The following is a 17235-nucleotide window of genomic DNA, read 5'->3' as shown; positions in this document are numbered from 1 at the left end:
TGTCTAAACTTATTAATAATTTTGATGGGTGCATAAATATCCACCTTCATATTCCCAAAGTAGAATGTCCTTGAATTGATGACCCACATTTCATTTTTAAACTTCCTTTCCTATTCTCATTTCCTTTATTGAAAGTTTCTTCTTCTTCTCGTAAATTAGTTTTATTTAAAGAATTTCATCTTTTTTCTTTTCTTTTGTCTTTCTTGTGCTATGAATACTCAAGTATGCATTTTATTCAAATACTTACAATTTTAATTTTACAGGAAAAGTTATTCTAATATTTTACTAATACGAGAAGCAGGAACATAACTTCTTTTTTTACAATACGTGGAAATCAGGCTGTATAATAATTAGTTATGAGGTGGGAGTGGTTTCATTCTAGAGGAGAGATTTTAAAGTTTTCTTAGAAATACAGTCAATTGCTATCATGTGTGGATCTGGTGTGGAACGTCTATATTTATTTAAAAATAAATATTGGCAAAAATGACCTATACAAAAAAACAAAACAAAAAAAACCCCGATTTTTTCAATACATTTACGTTATTTGAAATTTGCTAGCTTTTTTGAACACACAAAAACTCCAAAGATAACTAAGCTAGAGAGCTAAAATTATAGCCATCATATTTGCATGCATTTAAGAATGTTAACTCTGGTAAATGGAACCGGATTTATACAGGAAGACCCAAAATTTTTTGAAGAACTTTGCAAAGAAAGGCAATTTATACTTAATTAACCTTCTAATCATTCATTCCTATAAAATAAAATATGTTGATAGTTAAATTTTGCATCTTTTTGTATAAAAGTTTTACTCATCTAAAACCTCTGAATAAAAAGTTTTGACGCATGAACTAGCATGAGCACTCGGTTGAGCGCAATTCCTTCCCTTAGATAAAATTGACTTATGTTTCTCATTTTGTTTCAAAATTATGGTCGATTATTTATTTTTTTACGATTTTTGATACAATAGCATTTGGCTTTGACCTCTAAAAATGTAATGGCCTCTTACTGTGACCATATATAATCTTCGTACAAAGATTGATTAAAATTGATCCGTAACTTTTACCGTAATCTTGGTAACTAACAAACAAGGCAACAGAGGAGATAAATATGATTTGTATTCACATTTGAGTTGCTAAATATTTACTCTAAATCAGTATATTTTCTCAACATCCTCGTCTTTAATTTTGATATTATTCAAAATATGTCATCTACAATGTCAATCACTCCTTTCTTCAAACAGAAAAAATTAATTTTTATGAAAGGAAATTGTCACAAGATTTTGTTTTTCATTGAATTTCCTACCTTTTATTTCACTCATACTTAATTGCTTGTCAAAAATTTCCTTACGATTCTCAATACTTTAAAAATCCGTTAATTAAGTAAACAAACAGACAACTTCATTTCAACGTCCCTACAAAAAGCATTTATTTTTTTAATTATGATATATTTTGTGAAGGAGTTTACATTATGAATCATTTCAAGTCTTTATCTCCATTTTTTTATAACAATAACTTTACTTTGAAGAAACAGGAGTACCTGACATTGCTCGGAGTTATTAGGTATCTACAAAAAGGTTGTTCGGGTATAACGTAGAACGGACAAAATGTCATACGTAATACAAAACGTAGAGTGGACTAAACGATGAACGTTCAAAATGTAGAGCGGAAGATTTTTATGAGGATATTTCGGAACTGAAAAAAAAATGGAACAAAGAAAAAAAAAAAAAGACGTTGTTTACCATATTCGTTTGTAAACAAAGACACAGAAAGTGGCTCCGAATTGCGGCAAAAGAATACAACTCCCTGAATGATAATATATCACGGCGTTACCTCGCTAATACAAAAATTACCCTATATATTTTGATATCAGCTGTTGGTTCCCTCGTCTCACATGATACGTCATCAGTTCTGGCTATTTCATAATTTTTTCTTTTTGATAAATAAACAAAGTAATAAGCTTTAAAGCCATACTTAATACACTTTCTTGTTGATCCCTCGTCGATTATATGGTAGATATATTGTCCATTTTATTATTTATATGAAGAAATTTTGGCTATTATACACAAATATAAATGTATAACTACTATTTTAATGAAATATTACAAGGCAATATTATAATACAGTATCCAAAAAAAATAAAATAATAATATGTAGGATTTTAGTGTTACAAAATATATAAGTAATTCATTTTAAAAATTGTAAAGAAATATTATAATAGTGATAATCTGCGAATATGCAATGATTGACTTATTAGGCTAACTACCAGATGATATTTGGCCTTTTTTTTGGGTTTCGCTTTGAAGGAAAGGTTGCGTGATACAATACAGATAAAGACGTGCATGCTCTTAGATCTCTTTGTTTTTACATTTTCTTTGTTCCACATTTTTTTTTCGACGTATTGACGTATAGAAAAAAGTAATGACAATATCAGGAACTTTTTAGGGAATTTTTGAGTATGTCTTGAACGTCTTGAAAAGTGAAACAACGACAACATCTTTGTACTTTTTATCTATTTTTCTACATTTTAATGATCTTTATTCATTTATTTGTAAATACATTTAAAAAACTAACTAACTATGACACCCAAATACTTAAGCATATTTATTTAATTTTTTTTTTTGTCAAAATCTGACATACTTTTTGAGTTAGAAGGAAGTTACATCAATTAAAAGTACTTATTTAGATATATAATTGAGTAAATGATTATTTTAAATTGATGTATCTTTTATCAGGACTCAAACTGATAAAAGATTAGGGTTTCTCTGGTGTTATCTGCCAGTATGTAAAAATATAAGAAACCAAAAATGAACGTTGTAATGTGGAGAATTTGAACAGTGTTTAGGAGAAGAGCAGTATAGCTGTCATGACGTTCTGTTAGCGCAGCTGCCAGGAGCTGTAGAGGAAATGAAATACACATAATCCCACTCCATATTTAGCAACTCTCATAAAAAACATTAATAGAAATGAACCCTTAAACCCTTGTTTGTTTCAGGATTCCTTTGTTTCAATGTTTGTTTCTTTCTTTGCCAAATGGTTAGTTTTTCCTTGAAATGAGGAAAATTATCTTGTTATTTTTATTGATATTTTACTGATATTTTTACTAAAAATACTTAAAAACTTAAAATATCATAACTTTTATACACAGTGGCAAAATATAGAAAACATCTATGCTAGGATTAATCCAATGTCGATCCTCAATTCTACTCTAATTCCAACTAGGATTTCGACATAAAATCACAGATGATAATAATACTATCCGCCGTTATGTAAAAAAAAATTAACGGAAAAATTAACAGGGTCACGTTTTCATAATTTCATAACAACAAGATTCATAAGTTATTATACTTTTGAACTATAATGCAGGCTAAATGTTGTATTTGTTTTTCAAACAATGTTTGTTTGAAGTTGCCAGAAATTTGATTTTAGATTTTATCTAAAAGAAATAAAAAAGAAGAGGAGTTTGATTGCAAATAATTAGTTTTCCGTCTGGATTTCTTTCTCACTTTATATAAATTTGCCTAGCCAAAAAGGAGCAACATACTGTACAACAACTATTTATCTTATAAGTTAACAAAAAATTCCTTTTTGCTATGTTTTTCTGTTTTTAACGCAATACCAAAATCGTAAGAAGACTTATTCCATCATTACTTTACACTTACATAGAAATCTACTGTTTTCTTTTAATTAATTTGATATTTGAGCCTATAGTTTTAATATTTTCAAATGAATAGATGTATAAACCTGTGTCCATGTTCATGTCAACCTGTTAGCGACACTTCCACGAGGTCCAATGATCTCTGAGATTCCAGAATATTGGAGCTTGGTTTTTATAAATTCGAAAGTTAAAATTTTCCTTTGTTATATAATTTGCCGCCGAATGACTTTTTTTTTACAAAAGAAATCCTTTAAAATATTTATTTACACATATTTTATCTTTTTTGACGAATAAAAATATGGTAAAAAACAAATAATCTTTGATTTAAGGAGGCTGCTACAGTCCCTCCAGACCCTCTCCCCTGGAGTAGTGTTAAGGGCGGCTACATTAATAATTAAAAGATGTTTATTCCATTTAACACTATATAGTAAAAGTCTTTCTCAATGGCATAGAAATAACATTACCCCTAAAAATGTTCAAAATCACCTGATCTGGGGTAATTTACACCTATTCCCTGACCAATGCTCAGGAGACTAAAGCACTCCCAGGCTCCTCACGTCATATTCATAAAATTATCAACTGTTATTATTTCATTCTTGGGGAGAGAACATCTGAGTATTGAGTAACTAGATGTGAAGTTGCTCATGTAAAAGAGAGGTTAACAGTCGTGATTTCTTGAGGAGCAATCTTCTATATTATTTAAACAAAGTTTGTCTCTTTGTCGATGCCTAATAAATCCGGGCAATGCCGGATACTACTACTAGTGTTTTATAAATGTGTCAATAAATAGCCTTCCTTATAACCTACTCATGTATATCCGCCTAAAAGTGCCATTTTTTACACTTTTCTTGTTATTTTATTTTCAATTTTCCCCTATAATTATCATGTCCCATTATGATACTAATTAGAAAGGAATTTTGCACAGAGTAAAACTCACATTCTTGTACAGTTTCAACAACTTACTATGCTTTTCTAGACTCCCCCCCCCTCTTCTTCCCATTTAAGTTACTAAATGAAGAAAATAGTTGCGACAATTCCTCCGGGAAAATAGTAGTAAAAACAATTAAAGAAATAAGATCAAAGTTGAAAATACATCAGTGAACTTTAAGGGATCAAATATCATGGTTCAATCATAATTGGAGGATTATTTTTTTTTTTTTGGGGGGGGGGGATAAACTTGGTTTTTGGAACTTTAAAAATTGAATTTTTGTAATGAAATTTGAAAAATCTACCGCTGTTGACAAAAAAAAAAAAAATTTTTGGAAAAAAATTTCAAATATTAATTTTTTTTCAAAAAAAAATTCAAAAATTCATAGTTATTCAAAAGCAAATAATTTTTTTAGAAAAAAAAATCATATTTTTGCGTTGCCAAATAATTTGCCGGTATTACCTTTTTTTTCTCTAGAATATATTTCTTTCAAAAAAAATTTGACCTCTATTTTTGCGATATTTTTTTTATTTCCACCAAAAAAAAAAAAAATCTTTAAAAAAAAGCAAAAATTCCTTAGTTTGGGAGGAGCTACAGCGTTGTATAATTACCTATTGAATTTGCCCAATCAACTAATGACTTTTTTATTAATTCAAATCCCTTTTTTCATATCCCTTTATTTGGAATCGATGTAGATAGGCTGTTCACTCCTATTCACAATACAAGTCATGTATCACATTTAAGTCTATTATTATTGACCTAAAAACTAATGAATAGCAATTCAAACATTTTAAACAGTCTCGAATTACTTAGAGACAAAGTGAATCAGAGACATTGTCTTCATAAGAAAAAAAAAATGAAATGCACACACGCTATTGTTAAAAATGAGTTTCTAACTCATATTTTATAGTATAGAGTGTCTTAAAATAAGATTTGACCTAAACGCGTACGAGATTTAATTCATTTTAACAAACCGTTCATATATAACTCTATACAAAGTAGAAAAGTTTCCAACCGTAACTTGAAGATGACAGCACTTGTATATAAAAGCGGGTTACATCTATCTAGCATCAAGGGGGCTGCAAGGAGTGGCTGGAGGGGCTGTAGACCCCCCTCTTAAATGATGGAATTTTTACCCTTAATAAGAAAATAAATTTATTTTTTGAAAATTTTCCCAAAAAATTTAATTTTTGTAAATTTTTGAATTATTTTTTCAAAAAATTAAATTTTTTGGGAAGCTGTGGATTTTTGCAAATAAAAAATTTCAAAAAATTTAATTATTCCATTTTTTTTCATTAAAAAAAAAAATAATTTTTGGATTTGATCTTGCAGACGCCCTTGAACATCTGTTGACAGTTATTCCACAATGTTACAGCCATTTCGGACGCGGAGTAAGAGTGTTGTAAGTTTTTTTCTGAAAATGGACAAAATTGAGGTTCGAGCTGTCATTAAATATTTGTTTTTGAAAAGGAGAAACTTTTAATAGATTCAAACAATAGTAGACATATAATGGCTTGTTGCCTTAAAATTTCACACGCCTACGTCAATCCAACTCGGAGTAATTGAGGCAAAAAACAAAAAGTCTCTGGTGAACCATCATTTTGCAGAGAAAAACGCCAAGTACGTGTTACTGAGATGGGAGCATCCCTGGGAGAATTATGTAGAGTTACATGGGTACTATATTGAAAAGAGAACTAAAAATTCAGAAAAAAAATATCTTGATTCTTTGTTAGGTCGGAAACTTTTCAGACAATCATCGTAAATATTAATATCAAACAGCCCCTGTACACATAGAGATAAAAAAACATGTGGAAACTATGAAGAAGAAGTTAACGCTCCTGTAGGTAGTGAAAACATTTAAATGATAGTAGTAACAACCATATTTTTTAACAACATAGAGGGCCCTTCAAATATTTTATGTTTGTTCCTCATTGTATTTTACATTTTACTATATTTTTCTTTATGAAACTCTTCAGTTAAAAAATAAAAGAAGAAGTATAGAATGATTCTGGAGTGATTGATGTATATTTTCCATAATTGTCGTCAACTATTTTTCGGCTTCATAAAATTTCCCTAGCTTTTGCTCAGTGTAAGCACTTCTATGTACTTTATTTCTATTGTATATACCTCTAAGTGGACGTCATCTGGTGACCTTTCACTTCATATTCAAACGATTAATCACAAATCTTTAATGGAAAGCTTAAAGTCAACGGAAAAGAGATCTGCAAAAACATTTTTGGATCCCTGAAGTATGTCAAAGGGGCAACTAAGGATGAATCTAAAGAAGAAGCTGGTAACCCTAAAAATCATTATAAAAATTATTATTAACTACGCCAAAGTGTGTCGATGAAAAACAGATATTAACCCTGAGGATTTGATGGGAAGTTATTTCCTATATTATTAGAGCAAAGTTTGTATGTTATTCTACACCTAATTACTGCAGGCAATACAGTCTACTACTGCTTCTAACTAATAACTATGATAAGTAACAATAAGCCATATATGAACAATATAAATGTCGTACAAGGACATTGCAGACATAAGGCAAAGAAATCTGGGAGTATTCATCCCCTACCATCTGTAGTAAGATCCTCTTTTTTATTATGTCCCCCGTCTGAACATAAATACATCCAATTATTATTCTTTTATCCTTAAGGGTTGAATATTTATCTTGACATCGAAGGAATAACAATGAAAAAGATTCATTAGGGCTGGACATATGAGTGAGTGCAATCAGAAGGCGGTTGAGAGACAAATGATACTATTGATCAAAGTTTATTTTTTTTAAATCAGCTACTTAATCGTGGTGTTACCTCTCTTATAAAAAAATAATAAAAATCAGTGTATTTTGCTGTCAAGTGTCTGGTCATTAAATAAGGGAGATTATTATTTATGTTAAACAAAGGAATGCAATTTTTTCAGCCGGCGAGCTTTAGCCAAAACAAATTTTCTTAGGGCGATTAATCCCACGATAATCTTTGCAAAGGCAAATGTTCCAAAGGCGAGCTTTCCTTACAACCAACTGTCGATGTTTCTGCTTCTTTTCTCCAAATCAGTGTTCTAAACGTTGATTGGTAGGTTTATAAACACTTATTTTTAAGCTACGAACCATTCCCAAAAATCATTGAACAATAGTTTTGTGGCGTTAACGATAATGACAGGCGTGGAGGAGACTTAGTATGTGTGACACTTTATTACAAATGTCACACTGTCTGGCAGTAACTAGCCTACCAGGATATTTATAGGTAAATACAAACTTAATTACATAAATAAAACCACTTAAGATATTAAAGGAGATTGATAGGGGGAGAAACGGACTTACTGATAATACACCACAAATAGTTTCATAATCGGGAAGAATTGGCTAACTACTTACTTATTTTGAGCCTTTTATTCGGGTTCTTTTGAGAGAAAAGGCTGTGTGAACACAGATATTATGTTATGGTTTTGGAGGGTAGAGTATGATGTATTTATCCTCTCGAAAGGATAATCTTCTATATTTCAAATAACACAAGAGGTAAGTTAATATACAAAATGTTTTTTTTTCCCAGTCATTTGAAAAATAATATTAACCATATTCCAAAAAAGTAAGTGGCAAACTATATATACTTTATTAGAGTGAGATGTTATCCCGATAGTGGTTTCACAAAGAATGAGAAAATAAATAAAAAAGAGCACAAGAACAACCGTTTTTCCTTTTCTAATTCAAAACAGTTATTTATCCTTACTTTTTGCTCATAAGAAGTCTATAATATTTTGATAACTTTTTTTGCTGACCTTGTTTCAGGAGAAAATATAACTTAAAGATGATACAAATTTGTAATATGGACAAAATAAGCTATGTCAAATTTAAATAATTACATGCCTTCTTCACTGCAAAAATATTTAGGTCATTAATGCAAAATAATAAATGATTTCGAGGTCACTATGTTTACTTCTTATGTAATTTATAATTGCTTTACATTTTTTCGATTCAAAAGCAAAAAGTAAGTTTTACATACATAATTATACACTCTGAATCAGGGAATTACATCTTGCTAACTTTTAAAAAAATAATGGGAAGTATATATTCTCATTTTTAGTTTCATGATTTTTTTGTAGAAATAAATTGTTTGGTTAACAATTACTACAAAATTAATTAAGATAGTCCTTTACAGGATGTTTGGATATCAAGACATTGAATGAGTCATGAGTCAATAAAATAAGCTTTGATAAGGCTATAAATTATTTCATTAACATTATTGGTTATCACGGCGTTACCTTGCTAACAACAAAATACCCTTGTATTTATATTTTGATTAGGGCAGTAAAATGCCAAAAGCCGTCACTGTATCTTACCTTAAAATTAATTCAAAATATTTTATAACATCGTTATACAAATTTTATTTCAATAGCGTAGATATAAATTGACTACTACGATATAAAGAATGAGATATTTTTCTCTAACCAATGTAATATTATCGTCCCTTAGCGATAATTTTTTTTTGGATAAAGCTAATCATTAAATTAGAATTTAGGTACATATTCATTAAATGTCACTTAATTATTATCATTGGCATCAAAAAGTATGCAATGAAAGTGTTAAGTCTTTTTTTTTCTTGAATACATGAAGATTTATCCGAAATTTTTCCATTTTATGTAATAAAATATCAACTTTGAGCCTCCAAAATGGCCTCCAATAATGATGCAATTTGTAAGGTCGGTGAAAATGTTTCTTCTTTAGTCACCTCGTTACTTTTATTGTATCACGCAACCTTTACACCAAAAAAGAACAGAAACAAAATCACTTGGTAGTCACATAATTCTTCTCAAATATGACAATATTGTTGAATGATTATTGATAATTGTTCACTGTTTAAAAGGAGCTAATTATAGTTCAGTCAATCAACGTTCAGAATACTAATTTGGAGAAAAGAAGCAAAAACATAGACAACTGACAGGATTTTGAAACTTTTTATTATGAATATGCTGTTATTTTACTTCGATAAGATTTGAGATATTTCTTTTTTACTTTTTTAATCTTGAAATAATAGATATATTAAAAATTTAGACATGGATAGACACAAGCCTTACAACCTCAATATTAGAACCTATAAAATATATTATAAATTATAGTTCTTCTATTATTTGAAGAAAAATTAATTGATCACCCAATGAAAACCCTCATTTGTGATTTAAGTAATTAGTCATTAAATTGTGGATCGTTTGGTGAAAGATTTTGTCGGAAAATTTCTTTTTTAGTCGTTGAAACTTGAACGAGTCCTCCAAAAGCAATTACCAAGTATGATTCAATTATGTCGAAGAAAGAGCTACTTTTTTTAAAAAGATTTCCTTATATCCCTTTTAAATCTAACTTTTGATCTCAAATCGTCTTTATTTGTGAGTTTGGAGGAAGTACCTCTAATTAAACTACATCGAAGGAAGACATTTAGTGAAGGAATATCCATACCATAGTTATGAGATTGTCAATTCCTCCGTAGTTCATCATATTTATCTTGTATTGGAGAAGAACGTTTCTTGATGAACCTGTTTTCATTTATAGATGCCTTCACATTAAGTAATTCATATCTCTTGTATTTGGATTTGATCTTCTTGTTTCTAATTGATTAAAAGTGTTTCTAATTTGATTTCCAAGATATTATTCAACATGTTAAGCATGAATTAGTCCATATTTGCCTATTTGAATTCCCACTACTCAAACTGAAGACAATTTCTATAATTTCAAAGTGATTTTGATAATTTATTATGATAGCAAGTTCAACTTTTACTTTCTGATATATATTTTTTCAATATATTTCGATATGTTCACTATGAATCTTTAAACTTATAATTTTTTGTTCAGTTCCATAATTATTATTTTTATTTGAAAATTGCTAAAAAAGGTATATTATTTTTTTATATGAATATAATTTAGATAGATTGAAATTTCTTTGATTGTAGCTCCTTATTCTAATAATTTCATCTTAATCTGTAATGTACTCATTCTAAGTCTTCAAAAAAAGAAAGAAATTTAAAACTTGGCTACTTCTGCAACCACCAAATGAATTATTTCATTGATGAAAATCTTATCGGTAGTATTTCAATTTAGTTTCTGCTTCAAAATCTTTTTTAGAGCTATCAACGGATTTACCATCTATATCAGGGGTCATCAAACTTTTTTTAACTGAAAAAATGACAAGCACGGGCACCTTAATTATTCTGTTCAATTCTTGCAAGCCAGAACGAAAGCTCTGTGAAAAAAGCCCAAAACTAAGCTTAGCATTTCATTTTAATCATAGGTGAGAAGTGTGCAATGAACAAAAACAAAAACACAAACATGTTTATTTACTAAAAAGTTATCAATGAAGCGACGTTAGCAAAAATATAGTCTTTGAAAGGGCAAAGCTAAAAAAGGTTAGTCAGATTTGTGAAACTGACGTTTGGCTTTCAAGATATCATGAATGTTTGGTTTGGAATTGCTGCATCCAATCAAGAGAATTGCTTTCAAATGTTCACCCGTCAGTCGTGTTCGATGTGCTAACTTCACATTATACATTTTTGAACATGTTTACTCACAGACATAAGTTGTTCTAAAGAGTTATCTCATACCAGTGTTCTTCAGTTTCGAAAAGTTGTTACCAGGCAAGGAGCTGTAAAATACAATAATTTTCCCTTCTCTGTGCTTCTATTACAAAAAGTCACTTGCTCAAATCAATGAGCTCCAACTTTAGTTCCACTGGCACATCATCAAGGTTACAATCAAAAGGATTCTGGGACAGAAGAATGTCACCCTCAATTCTGTTCAGATCTGAAAATCTCTTCAAAATATTTTTCCTCCATCAACTGTAACACCTCGAAGCTGATTCAAATGAAAGGCTATATATAGTCTTGGAAAGTTTTTTGAACCTCCGTAAAAATGTATTTTCCAGTTGTTGTTCCATGCATGCAGCAAACAGATGCCAATTATTTCGTTATCTGAAAGTCCAAATTGAAACCAAGAATAAACACGAGAAGTTGTGAGGCACTCAAACGATCAATAGACTCATCCAGCGTCAGAGAATACCACAAAAAGTTCCTAGATTTTTCCCGTATTTGTAGCACGATGTTATATACAAGTTCTTCTGTTCTCCGCACAAGTGAACTTGCTGAAAGGCTGATACTTCTAAACTAATCGATTTTCTCAGGCTACAAGTCATTTGCTGCTTCCCTTAAACACACTTTGATGAACTTGCCATCAGTAAACGGATTTCTTCGTTCTGCCATCTTACACAACTTTGTAACTTGTAAGAGTGACAGATTCATTTTCAGCAAACTTTCTCGTGAAGAAGCTTTTTTGAGTTTCTAAACCATATTTCATGGACTCATATTTCTCAGAGTGTAACTTTCCAGAAAACTTTAAATATGTTGATAGATGTTTTATTTCATAGTGACGCCAAAGATTATATTCTTTCAAAACTGCAATACTTTCGCTGCATATTACGCAACTAGCTTTCTGGTACTTTGTTTCTACAAAGAAATACTTTACTCCCCACTCTTCATTGAAAACGCAACACTCGGCGTCAATTTTTCTTTTTTTTTTTTAGTAGCCATAATTTATGGCCCATAATGAAGGGGAAAGAAAAAGGGATCCGAAAAAGAAAGAACAGGGAAGATGTGTAATTGTGAGATACCCAAATAAAGATGAAGGAAATGAGTCTTGCTCCTGCAGGTGCTACATGTACATTGATTATATATTTCTAGAAATGCATGGAAAAGGATAAAAGTACTCTATAGTTATTTACAAGGTAATACACATAAAATACACTTGAACAATAATAAATTTAAGACACATAGCTCTCAGGATTTTCTAGTATTCTGAACATAATATTCAAATTTAAATTTTATCACAAAGTTTCGAATTTTATACTTTTTATCAATCAAATTCAAATACAGTTTTCGGGCCGGATGAAATGACGTCGCAGGCCGTAGTTTGGGGATCCCTTATCTATATAAACAATAATAATTATATATAAAAACTAATTTATTGGTACTGATTTCCATTTTTTTTAGAATTCCCAAGTTTGATGTTGGAAATTTATTCGAGGAAGTTCTTATTTTATTATCATTGATCTTTCGGCCAGATGTTTTACGAGTACGGCAACAAGGAACCATGCTAGTTGAAAGCATATATAGAAAGATAAAATTACAAATGTAAAGCTACGTTTTTAATAAAATATGACATTAATACAGTAGACTTAGTTAATGTCTCCTATTTATATAACTTCTTGAACCAAAGCAGTAATAGTTATAATACAAAGGTTGCGTGATTTTAAAAGTGAATATGTTAAGTAGTTAATGTTATATTTAACCGTTTTTAAGGAGTCAGTGAGTTCTACTAATATCTTGAGTTCAATCACTTAACCTCGGGTAGGGGGGAGGTGTATTTTCTATGCTTAAAAATCAAACGGCAATACCTAATTCACTTTGTACAATATTCGCAATTTTTATTTAAACAGTATCGGAAAATATATGTGAAGTCACGTACTACAATTAATATCTATTCCACAAAGACAATATTTTTGAACTGAAATAAAAAAGTTATTGATTAAAAAAAACTTCCCTCGAGTAAGTGTTTCAATCTGAGAGTGATACAAATATAACCTTTAACATTTTTCTACAAGTCAATTACAAAAAAAATTAGCAAAAGTAAAGTTTAGATCGAACATTTTACCCGTTAAAGTTAGAAGTAATCTTTTTAGCAAAGGATGTACAATATATTCAATCATGGACGTCTCGACATCTAGATGCTAGAGATGTCCATGATATAATATTAATATTATAGTAGACAGTATTGTGTCCGTCAACTAATTACATATAATGAATTAATTTTGCCTTATATCATATTTACTATGTATTTTTGAAGGGCTGATTCTAATAATTAAAATTATTTTTAAATTTTTATTTTTATTATGAAATGTACGCATCAAAAGTATTTTGTACACTTTTTGAATGTATACTAAACCAAAAATACATTTAATAAACTAAATAATAACAGTGCAATTATTAATTGCATATAAATGCCGGAAAATTTATGATTTTTTATAGACTCAACTCTATTTTTCCCATGATTTAATATATGAAATTATTTTATTAAGTATTATTACACAAACTATAATTTAAAAAGATCTTATTAAGTGTTTCAAAAATGGTTTGTTGTTTTTATATGTTAAAGAATAGCAATTTAATTACTACTTAACAAAATTATTGAGGACAACCTCTAACAAAAATACTTTACAGGATTTGCTTCGTAGAATTTAATTTTTTCTTCAAAATATACTGTCCAATATAATATTAATATTATTAATCAATTAATCATCATTCAACCCTTTGATCCTCTCTCCTCTTTCTTAATTCTCTATTAGGATTTACGTTGTATATAATGGTACATCTTTCGCCAAAAAGATGATTCCTCACTTAAAAGGATAAAATGTTCAATCTAAACTTTACTTTTAGTATTTTTTTTGTAATTATTATTTATATCACTCTCAGATTGAAACTGTTGGTCTAAGTATTTATTTCAATTGATTTATTCGAGTGTTAAAATTTTAATCATTTTATGCCTAGTTACTTAAAAATAAAGAAAAAACAATGATGCATTGAAGACAAAATAAATTGTACTTATTAACTAAGAACCTTCTACTTAATTTTTCCTGAAAATGTTATTAAACCCACAGAATGGCTGGCAGTGGGTCTGATCAATGAGTTTTAGATAGTATTACAGCTCATTGCTCTTGTGCTACTCCTGATATTTTTAGAACTCAATGGGATTTATCTTCAATGTATAATGATGCAATAAAAAATCAACACAACTATATGTATAAGATTGCATTAATATATACGTAAATTATTTTGAGTTTAAGCATTTAGTAGAAACTTTGTAAAATTGGAAATATTCTTTTGCTACTCATATAATTATAATTTCGCAATAATATTTTCCGTGTATAAATATACAAAGTCGAAATGAATACAAAATAATAGACGCATATATATATATTGAAATGAATCTTCAAAACTTTTAATAGTTTTAATACTATCTAGAGGAGCACAAGCACATATCACACATCTTGAAGTAATAATTATGGCTGATGAGTGATCTGAGTCAGTAGAGTCACGTATATTTACTCACAAAATCGATTTGGAACACAGAGAAGATATATGTTTATCCATGATTTGGAGTCGAAAAGTTTAAAATAACTGTAGATTCGAAGCCATGATCTCCAAATATTATAAATCCAACCTCAAAAAATTATCCTAATCGTACTTAGATATTAAATTATATTTAATTACCTTAAATAATAAATAAATATAAACAATTTCATTAAAACTACGCACATAATTAATTAATATTTTGTGATCTTGGCTCTGAATCCACCCCACTCGACCCATCCGACTTTATGAATTAATTACATTAGTATCCAAAGATCAATCAAAGAATAATATTTCATAATTATTTGAATGAAACTTACTACATAATGAACTACTACTACAACAACTAAAGTTGATACTTTTTTTTGAAGGACAAATTCATGTGTTTAAATAATTAGTTTCATAATGTTTTGATCATTTACGTTAGATTTTAAAATCAATCTACCTTGATTTAAAATTCGATATATTGAGTTAAGCTATCATCTTTTGCTCAAGAACAAGTTTTTGGGATTTCAAATATTCTCCTAAATGGAAGAGTTGATTAAAATACCACGTGATATTGATATAGAATTATCCCTACGACAAATATTTTCATCAATATGATGGGGTTCCCTTCAGCAGGTTGCGTGATAAGAGCTTGTACTCCTCTAGACAGTTTTTGAACTCATTGCCTCACTCTTGTTGTCAGCTGTTTATCTCTGTTTATTTATTTTACATCTGAAAACATGCTGAAGAGAGTCCTATCCGTCAAGTCTCTTTGGAGAACAAATCAAGACTTTCGAAGATGTTTTTTCTTCAATACTATGAGCATAAAAGAGGAATATGAAGATAAAAAGGGCGTTCGTGATTATTTAAAGAATGATTACCTCAGAAAAAGACTGCAGGAACATTTTTTGAATGAATCGTCAGAGTCGGTAATTGTCTCTTTATTTATTAATTAACTTTCGATTTTATTTTTGATCGATCCTTCTCATTAATGAGGATATTATTTTCTTTCCTAATTAATTCTTTAATTCGTCAAATACTCTTTTTCAGACTCTGAACAATGTTTTTATGACGGAAGTCAGCGCATATTTCAAATCAGTTAACTCTGACGAAGATATTGAGCTTGCAAATAAAATCCTACAAGCCTCTTTCAGGGATGACCATTATCAACAAGCGAGTAAATATTCTACGGAAATTATTAATCGTTATTTTGTACTTTGTCTATTAAAAAACTTGCCTGATCACGCTACTAATGCCTGGAAATGTATCGAGACTCAAGATAGAGTCAAAGGGAAGAATATGGTTCTCCGATTCAGGCAATTGCTATTTACTTCTGGTCGTTATAGAGATCTGATTGATTTAACTATTGATAAAGAAGATCTCTACAATGGAGTAAGTCGAAATAAGTGGAGGGACTATTGGTTTTACATGAGCTCTCTCTATGAAATCGGGGATAGAAAATCTTTTGAAGAAGCATCTGAATGGTATTGGAAAGTGTGGGATCCTTCTCTTGGATCTGATGAAAAAAAAATTAGTTCCTTAGCCATTCATTGGTTATATTCCCTCCTCGCGTTGAAAAATAAGGAATATTGCCCTGCCTTTCATGCCTCCTTTGGGAAAAGGGATTCTATATGCTATCAAATACTCTTAACTATATTTCTTGATACGTATCGCATTGAAGATGCCGTGGATTTCCTAAAAGATGAAGAACAAAATATTAAAGTAATTGGAACCGATATTATCAGGCGATTAACGGCATCTGTTAAAGTGACAAACAACGAAGACTTGAACAACGAACTCATTAAAGTGTGTAGAGAACTTGATGCAAGAGTGAGATTAGAGGATAGATATGTACATGAGCAAGTTTATGAAGCTATGAAAGGAGCAGAAAAACGAATTTAGTTTGTATTATGGACAACGCACTATAATATGTGATTTATGTAATTGATTTGTTTTGTCTCGTTCGTAAAATTTTGGGACTATTCGATGTTTAAATTGTGAATTATTTTTATTATTTTTTGTCATACCTATTTATGCTATCCGATGGAACCATTTTTATTTTGATATGGAAATGGAATATATTCGCTTCAAAATATTTCAAATTACAATTATGCTGTCCTTTTCTGATAAAGTATGTTATCTATGCAACAAACATTTGATATAGCCTAGCCACATTATAATAATTGGGTTTCGGAACAAAATATATAGACTATCTTTTTGTCATAGAAGGTACTTCTATACAAGAACAACACTTCTGTCTCAAGGATTTGTATATGCTAATTAAATATACATTGAAGTCATCATTTATAATATTATAGTACTAACTACATATATAAATATAGATCTAATGTGATTTGAAGGTTACTATCCAGTGTAATTACATATACATTATGTGCTTAACCCATTATAGGCGATAGGTTAATTAATTTATCAGTACATATAAGTAAACAATTTTTAATCTACTTGCAACAGTTATTAGTTCATATCTGTCGTCCTGAGTATCT

General features: G+C 29.6%; 1 protein-coding gene across 1 annotated transcript; it reads left to right on the top strand.

The window, feature by feature from the left end:
* Positions 1-14232: 14232 nt before the first annotated feature.
* LOC121132288 (uncharacterized) lies at positions 14233-16982 on the top strand. Its single transcript, XM_040727658.2, has 2 exons — positions 14233-15660; positions 15782-16982. The coding sequence occupies exons 1-2, from the start codon at positions 15472-15474 to the stop codon at positions 16631-16633; spliced, it is 1041 nt and encodes a 346-aa protein (XP_040583592.1). The 5' UTR covers positions 14233-15471; the 3' UTR covers positions 16634-16982.
* Positions 16983-17235: the final 253 nt, after the last annotated feature.

Source organism: Lepeophtheirus salmonis, chromosome 2, assembly GCF_016086655.4.
Source record: "Lepeophtheirus salmonis chromosome 2, UVic_Lsal_1.4, whole genome shotgun sequence".
NCBI lineage: Eukaryota > Metazoa > Arthropoda > Copepoda > Siphonostomatoida > Caligidae > Lepeophtheirus > Lepeophtheirus salmonis.
The sequence above is the reverse complement of the archived record's forward strand: the minus strand, read 5'-3'. Positions and strand labels throughout refer to the sequence as shown.

Coding starts and splice junctions, on each gene's coding strand:
- LOC121132288 (XM_040727658.2), top strand. CDS start 15,472: ATGCTGAAGAGAGTCCTATCCGTCAAGTCTCTTTGGAGAACAAATCAA. Junction 15,661..15,781: donor TGAATGAATCGTCAGAGTCG/GTAATTGTCTCT, acceptor ACTCTTTTTCAG/ACTCTGAACAATGTTTTTAT.